This window comes from Passer domesticus, chromosome 2 (genome assembly GCF_036417665.1).
Source record: "Passer domesticus isolate bPasDom1 chromosome 2, bPasDom1.hap1, whole genome shotgun sequence".
Classification (NCBI taxonomy): Eukaryota; Metazoa; Chordata; class Aves; order Passeriformes; family Passeridae; genus Passer; species Passer domesticus.
The window spans coordinates 27,155,482-27,168,801 of record NC_087475.1 but is presented as its reverse complement, the minus strand read 5'-3'; the positions used below and the strand labels follow the sequence as shown (position 1 = coordinate 27,168,801).

Below are 13,320 nucleotides of genomic sequence, written 5' to 3'. Positions count from 1 at the left end.
GTGTTTTCTTCTGTCAAACTGCAAAATACAGGAGAGAGGCAAATGAGAAGGATTATTAGTGAAACACAATGCAGCAAAAGGAAGAAACATAACACACACACAAAAAAATCACACCTCAAACTCTGAAACCAGATAGAAAGCTGGATGCAAAGAATGGTCCTTCACTGTGCCACGCTGTCTGAGGGACTGGGATTCTCTTGCATACTAATTTTTTTTTTTTTTTTTATTTCAGAAATCTTTCAGGAGAATTTCTGCCCTCTCCAAGAGAAAGGCAGAGAAAGCCTGACATGTCCAGTCACCTTCTGACTTTTTAATACGGAAGACAGACCTGGGACAAAGTCAAAGGCATAAACCTCATTTCTACCATGGAAGGAAGAAGAACTTCCAATGCCAGCCTGGTGTTCAACCTCCAGGTACATGAGGGAGGCAGCCCATGGATCCTCCCCCACATCTTGCTGTACCAGGATGGATTCTGCTCCCAGCTGATGCACTCCGTGCTGCACACTGGGGAGTGACCCAGGCATCAGGGGATGCACACCTCCTTCAGGAGACAGGCTGAAATCATGGTGCTTGGAGAGGCAGGGCCATGGATCCCCCCTGCAGGCTGACCCCACCACAGTGCTGGGAGCCTGCAGGCAGTGACCTGTCCCTTCTGGTATTCCCCACCACCAGCACCTCCTGCACAGCCTCCGCAGGAGGGAGGAATCTGTAAGTGCTTTATCATGAGTAAACAAAGTTAATGTTTTATTAACATTGACACCGAGTTCCCAATCAGCACTGGGTGAACTTAGAGCAGTTCAAGCTGGTGTGGCATTTAAGGAGCCTGGGATAAAGCCAGGCCTGGAGTGCCAAGGAGTGCTAGCACACAGGTCTGCTCAGGACAACATCTCCAAGGGATAACATCTCAGCCTGCATCTAACCTTTTAGGCACAGTGATGCAAAAGTGGCCTTCAAGCTTATTACTGACGTTGCTAATTGTGTAAACCACAGAAAGAGGAAGGGGCTTCACTGCCTTGTTTGTACATATCATTCAGCTACCTCTGGTCACAGCAGTGTGACCCTTGCAAACACAGCCTCCATGGTTTCTTTGGGAGCCTCTTGGTCTCCCTGAGCCCAGGCTTTTTCTTGCTGGTGCCTTGGTCAGCAAGAGAGAAAAAGTGCAATGGATCCTGCCTAGCCCTGCCCAGCACCATGCCTGGGCTGTGCCTGGCCAAGTCTCACCTCCAGCCTTGTGCCACTCCAGGCTCCTGAGCAACCTTCCCTCTCTCCTGTGTGACCTTCCCTCTCTGCTGTCCTTCCCTTTGGTGGCCAGCCCAAGGTCAGTGGTGCAGGCATTAAAAACAGCCAAGGAAAGCAAACATTAGTCCTTCTCCGAGCAGTTTGGGGTACATTAAACACAACAAAAGGCTCTGGGTCAAGGGGTTGGCACTGCAATGGAACCAGGACTGGCTGCCATGGCCACAAGGCCAGGGCATTGTGGCAGGGATGGACACTGATGGACAGCCCTGCAGGGGCAGGTGAGGAAGGGGGCACTGGATGAATCCTAATGGATTATAAAGCAAGAATGAGCTTAGGCCAGCCCTCCTGTGGGGCCATGAAGAGTTGCCCACTGGTTAGTAAAAAGTGTCCTGACAAATTACTGCAGCATGCAGGAGCCCTTCAACAGAGCCCATGGAATAGCAATTGCTCCATCCTACCTTGATAGAACCCTTCAGGCAGGCAGCATTCATTTTCACTCATGCACAAACTTTCCAGGAGAATCCCAGTTTTGTCACAGCTGCACATGGCTCAGCCATGCCAAGCATCTGGCAATTCACCAAGTTCCAAGTCAGCTTGTTTGTAAGGTGGTGGAAAATCCACAGGTTCCTAATGGGAAACTTCTACACTCAGAACTCCTGTACTTACGAAGATTCTGCTCTTGATGGCCCTTTTCTCTCCATGGTCTTTGTTGCTGCAAAACAGAGGAGGGACAGGGGACCAGTCCATGAAGGAGACATGGCTTGGGAGCAGGCTGGCCACATACACAGCATGCAGCACACAGCCCAGGGTCCCCTCTGAGCCCCTCATGCTGCCACTTGGATCTCACTGAAGACATAATTAATATTTTTGCATGCATTCCCAGGTCTGTGCCTTGGAAGAGGGGAGGACAGCCCACCAGGGATTTTTGTGATATGAAACAGGGGAGATCTATTGCATGCTCAGGGACAAGGGGTAATGGCCTTAAGCTGAAGGAGAGCAGGTGCAGATCAGATGCTAGGAAGAAATTATTTGCTGTGAAGGTGGTGAGACAATGAAAGTGATTGCCCAGAGAGGCTGTGGGAGTGTTTGAGGCCAGGTCAGATGGATCTCTGAGCAAGGTGGTCTAGTGGAAAGCGTCCCTGTCCATGGCAAGGTGGGTGGAACTAGGTAATCTTTATGGTCTCTTCCCAAGCCAAAGCACAGCTTCCCTCCTGGCTGCTGTCACCAGCTCTGCTGAGGTCAAACTGGGTGATGTGGAATTGGAAAGCCTCCATGTTTGCTGACCAGTCCACTTCTCTCACAGACTGGTGGACGTGGTGCACCCTTAGTAAATCTCAAGCACCTTCTTGTCTTCCATCTGCTTGTAAAGAGCTCCCAAAAAGAGTTGCACATTTAACAAATAATGACTTATTTTCTAACCATCCACCCTGCAATACCCTATGTCCCAACAAATGGCTAAACATTGTAGTAAGAGAACTGTATCTACTACTTGCAGGTTTCTCAGAAAAAAAGGAAAAAAAGAAAACCCAGAGAGAAACAAGTTCTCCATTGCTTTATCTGCCCTGATAACAGCTATCACACAGAGCATATCACAAACCCTACGGGCACCTGGCAAAATGCGTAACTCTGCTGACCTGCTAAGGCAGTCAAGAGAAAGGAGAAGGGCATTTGATAGGAACAAACTTTCCCTTGCCAGCACTATCAACACCCTTTATAAAGGTTGATAGTGGTGAGCAGGGGCTTTCATTGGCACAGGAAGCAATCTCGGTGACCTTCAGTGGAAAAGAAGGTATAAAACCCAAAGCTTTTTTCTTGGTCGGCTGTCTGGGCACTGGTTGAATTTCTTAGTTTCCAAGAAGGACATATTTTCGGGAACTTTTCTGAGAAAATGGCAACTTTAAATGAGAAGAAGACCTGCAGCGAACGTATGGCAGATTTCCGTCGTTTTGTCTGGAATCCAGAAACAAAGCTCTTCATGGGAAGGTCCTTAATTAACTGGGGTAGGTTTTCACGTGCAAGATTCTTCTCCTCCTTGTGGTATGCTTAAAAACTGTGGTGGGGGGACACAGTGTAGATGTGTTGAAGCCAGCAGTTCTCATACGTGCTTCTAAGCCACTTTTTGGGCAGCTCTACGAGCTGGATCAAGTAGACCAAAACATTGATCCTGCATTAGAACATGTAGTTCCTGCAAAAGTATGACTTCAAAGTGGCTTTGAACCAAATATTTCAAAAGGAGAAAAATTAACAGCAAACTTATTAGTAGCTAGGGGTGATGATTACAGGGTGTTTTTGACACTATTAATGAAAAGGGGGTTCAGATACATGGAGAAAGTTGCTTAATCTGTGAGTTTGTCCAGTTCTTTGGAAACAAGTTTTGTTTTTCTGAAATTCATTTCTGAATTAATGTCTGCTCAGATCTTGTTTCTTAACACTGCATGCTAGCACATATTTCATAGCAGCATGTATTTCATGCCAACATGTATTTCATGCTAGCAGGTATTTCATACCAGCATGTATTTTATACTAGTAAGTGTTTCAGCTGAGCCTCCCTTCCCACAGCCAAACTTTTGTCTACAATGATGATCTGTATTATGATCTAAATGCTGAGAAGGGAAGCCAGGACCACTGTAAGGAAGATCCACACTCTTCCAACAGAGTGTAGGAGTAGCTGCAAGATTCAAGTGATTTTTTCCTGCCTGTGCATGTAGTCTATTGGCTACTCCTAAAACCAGAATTTTACAGATGGTGCAACTGGAATGTGAGCCTTTCCAGTGGGTAGAGAAGAAGGTGCTACAAGGCACCTATGATTACAAGCAGAGGTTTCTAATAGCACCCCTCTGAAACAAACACCGGTACAGCCACGTGTAAGACACTTTATGCACATACAGCCAGAAACACAACATTAATCTTATACTATCTCACAGCAGAATAAAGTAGCAAGATGTCAAATTTTGCTGTTGGTGATTTCAGCTGTATAAGGCAGTGAAATTACACAGGTCTAAAACTGAAGTATTGTCATCTGTCATCCAAATAACACAGCAACTTGGTTTCATCCAAGAAACACCTCATCATCTGTGTCACTTAGTCCATGTGTAATAAGTAGATAAATGGTCTTAATATGTGAAATCACTTCAACATGCCACATAACCTTTAAACTTTAAATAATCTGAGCTCAGCGCCAACTCCTCCAAAAATCCTTGTAGAACTATACAATTTTTTTCTAGAAGAGTATTTTTGAGTGTAGAGAAACTGCTCCAAAGCACCTGTCCCTTTACAGGGAGAACTTCCCTGGGGACAAGGGTGGCAAGGAGACAGCAGCTGCTGCCAGGAAAATCCTGGCTGCAGAGAGAGCACTGAACAGCCTTGCTCAAGATTTGAAATTCTGCCCTTATTCTTTTCCACAGTGTGGATCAGCCTCTACTACCTGGCTTTCTACGTGGTGATGTCGGGGCTGTTCGCGCTCTCCATTTATTGTTTAATGAGGACCATTAATCCCTACGAGCCGGATTACCAAGACCAGCTGAAATCCCCAGGTACTGCCAGGGCCCCACGGCAGCTGCTTAGGGCTGGGCTGGGCTGGGCTGAGAGGCACTGGCAGAGCCCAGGGCTGAGGGGAGACCAACATGGAATACATCAGCTCAATTCTGCCCAGGCGATCCCTGCAAAGTTTAACCTCTGCCTGAAAACACTTTCAGGCTTAAAAAAAAATAATCTGGCATGTTTATTTATGTATTGATATATGGATATACTTATATATTCATATATTTATGAATATATAATATGAAAAATGAATATATATTCATTTATTTAGTCTTGCTATTGGGACAATCTGTGCCTGCCTCTAGCAGGTCACCTTCTCTCCCCATGGGCAGGGATCAGTCCCCGGGGAAATCCTAGGTTCTACTCCAATTCCCCAGGTACCACAGAGGGCTTTGGGGTGCCCAGCAAAATGCAGAGGCAATGGGATGAGCAGCTTGGGGTATTTCCACGCTTGCCAGCATCATGGAAAGTCCCTGGGAGAGCAGGAATACCTTGCTAGCAGGATGTGCTGTGCCAGTAGTCAAGAAAGCAAAAATAAAATGAAGATGTGGGATTAGGAATTCAGATTTGTGGGACATGAAAAGAGACAGGGGAGATGATCAGAGACCATAAATGCACACTGCTAAAGCTTCACACCCCAATGGCTTGTTTCCACAATGGGAGGGGAAAAAATAGCCCTAAAAATTATTCTGCCAGATGCTTTCATATTTCAAATTTTCCACTCCCAGTATTTAGCAAGTTTGGGGTTTGCTGGGAAAATAATTCCTGTGACATATTATGTGTGGCTTTTTCAAAGCTGTTTCTCATGCTGTTGTACGATCTGTTTCTTTAACCCACCGTGACTGTTATTGCTAAGAAGTCCTGGGGAAATCCAGTGCAATTGCTAGGATGATTTTACAAGCTGTTATTGTAACAGCATGTGAAAAGAAAATAATTCAGCAGCAGCACAGGCTTTAGGGTTTTGGTTGAACAACTCACACCTGAGGTGGTTTCTGAACATGGTTAAATCCTCCCCAAAAAGGCTGGAGGATCTTGCACACTTAGAATGAATTTTGATGCAGCATAATTGTACTGTCAATTTAAATAAACAAACTGTGCCTGGCACCTCTCCTCTGCTCTGTCTTCACCTTTCTTCCTCCTGAAGGTGTAACCTTACGGCCGGATGTTTATGGGGATAGAGGACTAAAAATTTATTACAACGTATCGGACAACAAAACCTGGGAAGGCTTAGTGACAACTCTTCACACTTTTCTGACAGGTAAAAATGAAGTTTCTTGCATAATACTGAAGAAAGATGCTGCCTTATTTCCAATATTAGATCTGAGGACCTTAAGTCAGTGCTTCCATTTTACATTTGTCCTTCTCAAATCATAGATTTTGAGTGCAAAGTGCATCTTCTGAAAGGAATGAGCAAATCACCTCATGAATCTATAAATCAAACACATCTATTAAAATCCAGGCTCTGCTTTAGGGCTTTTATTTTGTTTAGTCCTAAACAGCCTTAATAAAATAGACCAATAGAAAGTCTGAAGGAAGATAGAGGACAAAAGGTCTTCAAAATTAGTCTCATCTAAATTAATCTAATTAATTTGTCTATGACTACAAACATCAAAGTGTCATAATATATCTCATAAAGCATGGTGTCTTTAGGGAATACAGTCCAAGTAGGTTATGGCTCCATTGCCTGTTCATGTCTTAGCATGTTTAAATTCCTATTGAGCCTCAATATTATAATTCTTCATGTTTCTCACACATATACTAAGAAAAATTATATTTGAGATTGACTTTATACGATGCTGTCAACACAAACTGCCAGTCTTAATTTGATCCCTTTTATTTTGCTTTGCTTGGATATTAAAAAAAAAAACAAAACACCAAAAACCACAACAAAACTGAACCAAACCCCTATACAGTTTAAACTTTCCTTGCTCCATCTAATCCCAACTTCCCTTGAAGTACAGTCTCCCATGACAGAATATCCAGCCTGATGTTGTGATGTACAATTTGCATATGAATAGCTTCAGAGGGGATTTTTTTCTTTCTTCCTTCACACATCCAGCATATACACCAGCTGCTCAACATCTGAACATCAACTGCACCAATAATACCTACTTCATCCAGGACACCTTTGATGGCCCAAATAAAACAAAACTATCCTGCAAATTCACCTCAGACATGCTTCAAAACTGCTCCGGCATCACAGATCCAACTTTTGGATATCCAGAAGGAAAACCCTGTTTTATTATAAAAATGAACAGGGTAAGTACAAGTTCAAGGTGCTGAGCAGAAAAAATTAAAGAGTAGCTTGAGCTGGGGAGCTGCTGTGTCTCTACCATGGGTTCTAAACTGTGCTTTCTATCGGGAAGCAAAAATCACACACTGTTCCCTGACAGGCCACTCGAGTGACCAGGGAAATCCTCACACTTTTTCACCATTCCTACAAAAGTAACATAGGGCAGGGATCTCTGAACTGACTCCTACAGCTTAGATTAGTTTAGTTCAGTTTGTGCCTCTCATCCCACAAACTAGCACCAGAAAAGTTTCCTCCGGCAATACCACACAGCCCTGTGCCTTCAGCTGAGGCACCAGGATGTGACAGTAACTGATGTGCTTTCAGAGAGATAATATCTTATTTCAGAGAAATAATATCTTATTTCTCCAGGTGCCAAAGAAAATCTTTAGAAGAACCTATAAAAGCAAAATTCAAACCTAGTGGATATTTTTCTCAGGGCAAACCACCAACATGTTTTTTTGGAGAGGAATAAAGGGAATTTTCAAGGCTTTAATTTTTTCCAGGGTGTAGACAAAGGAATAAGCACTTTGTATTTCTTTTTGGGTGAAATTTTGACCTTTCTGATTCCGTTTCACTAGAAGCTGAAGAGCTCAAGTTCCCCTCCAGTTTCTTATAGACAAAACCACTGTATGTTTTGTTTGGCTTGCACCTTAGGCATTTCCAAAAATCTGTGCAAGCCCTAACCGAGAGGGGAGCTGCAACCCTGACTCTGGCTGGTGAAACAAGCATTTTCCAGAAATTCCTTCTTTAGCAAGACTGGGTGCCATGCCCAGCAGGGAAAAGATGTGGATAGTGACCAGGGGGCTTCACCTCCTTGACTTTTGCCTCTACAGGATGCAACCCCACTAGTTTTGTAGCATCAAACCAACCCAAGGATATTTCTGCCAAAACCAAGGTTTTCTAAGACAGATAAGATCAAAAGCATGGATATTCAGCTTTTCCTTTACTGACACACAACTAACTGCTTTAAGAGACCCCTGGCTGCAAGGGCAGGTGGTATGGGTGGGTAAATGAGCTGGGCTCACAGGAGTGCAGTGCTACTTGTTCTGGCCAGGCCAGAGCCGGTCAGCAGTGCTCATCCCAGGTAATGCTGAATCCAACTTCCTAAATATCCAGCCACAACAGCTTCTCACCTACATAAATGAGATTATTTGTTGGAGATAGTCTTACACAGGAACATATTAAACATCCTTTGAAGCGCAGCTCTCAAATAATTGATTGCCCAGTTTTATCTCAAAACAATTTCCAAGATGACCAAAGGTGTTTTCTTTTTCAGATCATCAAGTTTTACCCTGGCAATGGCACTGCACCGAGGGTGAACTGCACATATGTGGTAAGGGTATGAGGGCTGGGTCTCACACATCGCAAGCACTGCATCTTGGAGAGCAAGCAAGTGCAGTAGTGATCAGAAAAAAACATTGCAGCTCTGAAAATCAGATCCCAAATACTCGGAATACTCGGAATATTCTCAGTTCTGTGCCAGTTCTTGCACCAGCTGACATGCTAAGGAAAAAACCTCCAAGTCTGCTTTATTTTAAATCACCCGAAAATTTGCATTTTCGGGCTGCAGAGAACATTTGCCATTTGCTTTCAGCTCCCTGTAATGCCGTTCACACCTCAGCAGCTCCATCTCCCTGAATTCCCAGCTGCATCAGGGGACACTCCCTGCTTTTCTTGGCAATAGTAACAGCAGGATATTCCCACTTTTATTTGAAAAATAAGACTGGTGCTAAACAGCCTGCTGAATTTGAGCTCTAACACACACTTAGCAGCCCTGAAACTCTTGCCTGGGGCTGGCCAGTGATTTATTTCCTCACCACGGAGCTTCTTCCTCTCCTTTTACACGCAGGGTGAGGAGTCTCGCCCGCTGGACGTGGACTACTACCCTGTGAATGGCACCTTCAACCTGCACTACTTCCCCTACTACGGGAAAAAAGCCCAGGTGGGTGCTTCTCTACTTGACTTCTCTTTCTCTTTATGTCAGGTGAAACATACGGAGCACCTCTGCAATCCTATGAGAACTGGAGAGGCTATTTTCAAACTGGCAGAGTAAAATTTAAGTATTTTATTTTTAATTTTTTTTTTTTATTTCTCATCCTAGCCCAGCTACAGCAATCCCTTGGTAGCTGTGAAATTTCTCAACATTACGAGGAATGTAGAGTTTAAAATAGTGTGCAAAATCATTGGAGCTGGAATTACCTTCAATGTTCATGATCCGTATGAAGGCAAAGTGGAATTTAAACTGAAAATAGAAGACTGAGCAGCAACAGAGACACTTCTGGAAAATGTATGAACAGTAAACTTAACTATTATCACACTCATCGATATTTATTTTCTCACTATGGTTCCCCTATAAATTACAGTGCAAAGAGACATTTTATACTGCAAGATGGTCTATAGAGCTAAAAATCAAGATCCTTCATCCTGTAAAGATGAAGATTATCTCAATGTACATAGCTTAATATTTCAAGGCTACAGGATGCTGCTGCCTTCATGCAAATAATTGAACAAAATTAGGTTTCCCCCATGGGTTCAGCTGTGCCTTCAAAGAACATAAGCACAGACTCAAACAATCACTTTCAACCACTTTTCAAACCATAATAAATAATTGATGTAAGATACTAAATCTTGGTTATTAAGAAATTAGATAGCTTGAAAGGAAATCAATACTTGGAAATACTAGCAAGTAATTAAATTTTCAATCTCTCTTGTATAGGATGTATAAAAATGTATTAAAATTATCTGTATCCCAATGCATTGGCTTTTTTCAATAGTCAGCTGAGCCAGTTTTTTTCAGTTGACAAATCAATGACTGCAAAAGAAGTGAACTTGAAATCTGTCCTCTAGCTCACAGATTTCACTGTACCACTTACCTCTATGTACATAACCTAATAAAAATGACTGGTAAGACTGTAACATCCAGTTACATCCAGGAAACTGTTCATTTAACTAGAGGCTGTAATTTGTTGGGTTTCTGTTTGTTTGGTGTTTTGTTGTTGTTTAGTGTTTGTTGTTTTTGTGATGGTTTTATTTGTTTTATCCAGTAGACTAGCCCTGTATTGTAATGATCAGTTTTGGGTTACTTGAAGTAATCTGGAAGATGCTGAAATAACACTAAATCTTTAAGTGAACCTAAACTTTGAGAAGCCCAACTGTATCTCATGTAATATAGAGAGACAGGATTGCTGTGTCTGTATAGTAGGTTTATGTTACCTGAAGCCCAGGCAGGATGCCCCAGCCAGAAAATAAACACTGCACACACATTAAAAAAAAAAAAAAAACCAAAAACACAAAAAACCCCCAAACAAACAAACAAAAAACCCACAAAAAAAACCCAAAAAACCAAAAAAACACACAAAAAAAACCCAAAAGAAAAAAAAAAAAAAACACAAAAAAACCCAAAAAAACCCACCACAAAACAATAACAACAACAACAAAAAAAACCCACCAAAACCAAACCAAAAAAAACCCACAAAAACAAAACCAAAACCACCAAAACCTTCAAGAGCAGAAATCATTTTACACCTTCATTGCCTGGACATTTCAGAAAGCAGGAAGGTGTAACAGATCACCTCCTGTACCACAGCAACATTCAGCCAGCCAGCTTGTAGACAGAATCCAGTTGGAGGGGAATATTTCATCTTCAAAGCCACAAATGATATTTGAGCCTTTCTTAGAAAAATTCTGCATTTCAAAACCAGTAAGAAAATGCTTCCTCATAGAAAAAAATTTTTCCCCCTGGCCTTTTCTGTTTCAATTTTTACAGTGTGGCATTGCCTTTTTCCTGAGAGACAATGAAAATCAATTTTATGTCCTTTTTGGAACACAGGTCTCCCCCTCAGCATCTTTCCAAAATGACATGGAAAACAATAAAATACTTTTGATAACAAAATAGTAACTCATGTTCAAGATGGGTTAAATGTTGTCCACAAACAGAACATTTAAGTATTTCCAAGAAAACCAAGAACCCTTCCCTTGATGCTCTAACAAGGGCAGACTCTGCTTGACTGTTTTTAGCATCTACAGCTTGCACTCAGCTGGGCAATGCAGTGGCACAAGGGCACAGTCCAGTCAGCCCTACAGCCACAGCACAGGAATATGCTGAACAAATTCCCTATGGATTGTGTGCTTCAGAACAACAGCCTAGGCCAGCTCCACACAAAGTCCTGGGATGGGATAAATGGAGAAAGGGAAGTGTCCCTGTGTTGACCAAACGATGATGCATTCTGACATCAAAAAAAGATCCACCCAATCTGGTTCTCTAAGTACAAAGATTGCCATCCTGAGGTTAAATGTGTCTTGAACTTCCAGCCATCTGAGATTATTCCCTTTCTCTATTGAAATTGGAAATAATAGCAACAAAGAGTAAGACTTGTGGCTAGTGTAGCAAGTGAAGTAGAAAAGTGCAGTTAGAATTAGCCTGCCCAAACCCCAAATGCAAGCACACTTAAGTAGCAGAATGCCCATCATGCAAACACTCTGTAATACTAATTACTGCAGGCACAGCCCAACACTACGTACAAGCACGTCATCTAGTGAGCACAGCTGCACTTTGGAGGCATACAAACGACAGAAGTTACAAGATACAGACCAAAATAAGCACATGGGAAGGAAAACAGGCAGGGCATCCTGCCCAAGGCACGAGAAGCATGACTGGCAAAAGCTAAACAAGCTAAAAAGCAGCTGAATCCAGGGGAAGGAGGCCAAGAAGCAGGAAACACCAGCAATGAGAGGGAAGAAATTAAGAGAGACATTTCCTCTCTCTAAGAGCCCTCCAGCCTCATCACCTTCACCAGAGACTGAGAGGACCTCGGCCACCAGTGCCAGCTGTACAGCAGCAGCTGCAAGGTACTGTGTAGGCACAGTGAATTTAGTGTTAAGAGACTGGGAAGTGTTACAGACTAACAGTTGTATACACACAGCAATAATTATTGCTATGCAGGAGCTAACATTAGCACAAAGTGTGTTAAGGAATTAATTTAAAAGCTTTGTTTTCAAATTTGAAACCAGACACATTTATCAGTCTTTTGAGCATTTTAACTGCAAGAGTCCAATTCCCTGAGAGATACACATGCATTCAAAAACATATATAAATATATACATATGTGTATCCAGGTATATGTAGATATAATTATATACACAGATTATACATAAATTCAGCTGCAATAGTAGCAGTATTTGATTAAACCAAACAATATAAATGGGGAAAAAAACCTCATCAGGCTACACGAGAAACTGAAGCAGCAGATTTAAGAATGAATTGCAAGCAAATGCTAATTCCTGAGTTTAGTTAGATGCAGATAACTAGGATGGGGATGGGTGGTTAGTCCATGCCTCTGGAGCAGTGCAGGGGTCAGGAAGGCAGTACAGAGACCACACAGTGCCTCCCAGTGACATTTTTTTCCTAACAGCTCTGCAACTGCAAAGTTAGCCAGGAGAAAAGACATGAGAAATGCAAAATAGGCCATGAAACTAATACATTAGCACCATGAATTTTTATATCCAATAAATATTAGTTTCCAGACTTATCTGCTGAAAGTGTTAAATAAAACTCTCGAGGATCAGTGCGAACAGAAACAGAGCAGTTGCTTGGAGATGCACTTTCCACACTTCTTCCTTATCAATATTCATGGCAGTAGTAAATTACTGAAGTGTAAAATCCTAATGTCTGTTATTAAAATAATGAGTGGAGAAAAACACTGAATACAAGCACCGTGATGCTTAAAGGACTTTGTGCTATGGCTGTGAGACTACAGCAAGTTCAAAGCCTCCTCTACCTTTCAGAACTAGATATTAATAATTGAGTCTTTTCTTAATGGTCTCATATGATGTCATTGCTATTGCACTTGGGAATTCCTCCCACCATTTCACAGAGCTGTTTTTAATCTCTTACCTGTAATAAAAGTCAAGCAGAAATTGATTCTGCAACAAATAAAGCTGTCTAACCATGTGCTACTTTCAGTAATTGGATGTAAAGTAACAGCTACATCAATAATGCTTGCAGAAAGTATTTTCTGCTGTGCACCTAAACTCCCTTCACAAGCTTCATTTCTTTCAGGCACAAAAGCTCAAGTTCCAACAAGATTTTGTTTAAACTAAAATTAAATATGTGCATGAAAGAAAAGGTGCCCTTTTCTTCAATTTGATTGGAAAGACTCCTCTCACTGGGGACGAAGACTTTTCACTTTTCTTTCAATGTTTTTTACCAGAGTGGTAACAATGGATGCACCAAACTTCTCATTATTTTA

General features: G+C 42.2%; 1 protein-coding gene across 2 annotated transcripts; it reads left to right on the top strand.

Moving 5' to 3' along the window:
• The first annotated feature begins 3,079 nt into the window (after positions 1-3,079).
• ATP4B (ATPase H+/K+ transporting subunit beta) lies at positions 3,080-9,332 on the top strand. 2 transcript variants are annotated; one of them, XM_064411282.1, is made up of 7 exons: positions 3,080-3,239; positions 4,644-4,772; positions 5,924-6,037; positions 6,839-7,038; positions 8,349-8,405; positions 8,922-9,014; positions 9,174-9,332. In XM_064411282.1, the coding sequence occupies exons 1-7, from the start codon at positions 3,128-3,130 to the stop codon at positions 9,330-9,332; spliced, it is 864 nt and encodes a 287-aa protein (XP_064267352.1). In that variant the 5' UTR covers positions 3,080-3,127. The 2 variants fall into 2 exon arrangements, with proteins under 2 accessions (XP_064267352.1, XP_064267351.1); XM_064411281.1 differs by having other exon boundaries at positions 8,349-8,411.
• Positions 9,333-13,320: the final 3,988 nt, after the last annotated feature.

What these genes read in the sequence shown, in the direction of transcription:
- ATP4B (XM_064411281.1), top strand. Translation starts at nt 3,128, where the DNA reads ATGGCAACTTTAAATGAGAAGAAGACCTGCAGCGAACGTATGGCAGAT. An exon ending in AGACCAGCTGAAATCCCCAG is followed by an intron (nt 4,773 to 5,923) that starts GTACTGCCAGGG and finishes TTCCTCCTGAAG; the next exon opens with GTGTAACCTTACGGCCGGAT. An exon ending in TCTTCACACTTTTCTGACAG is followed by an intron (nt 6,038 to 6,838) that starts GTAAAAATGAAG and finishes TCACACATCCAG; the next exon opens with CATATACACCAGCTGCTCAA.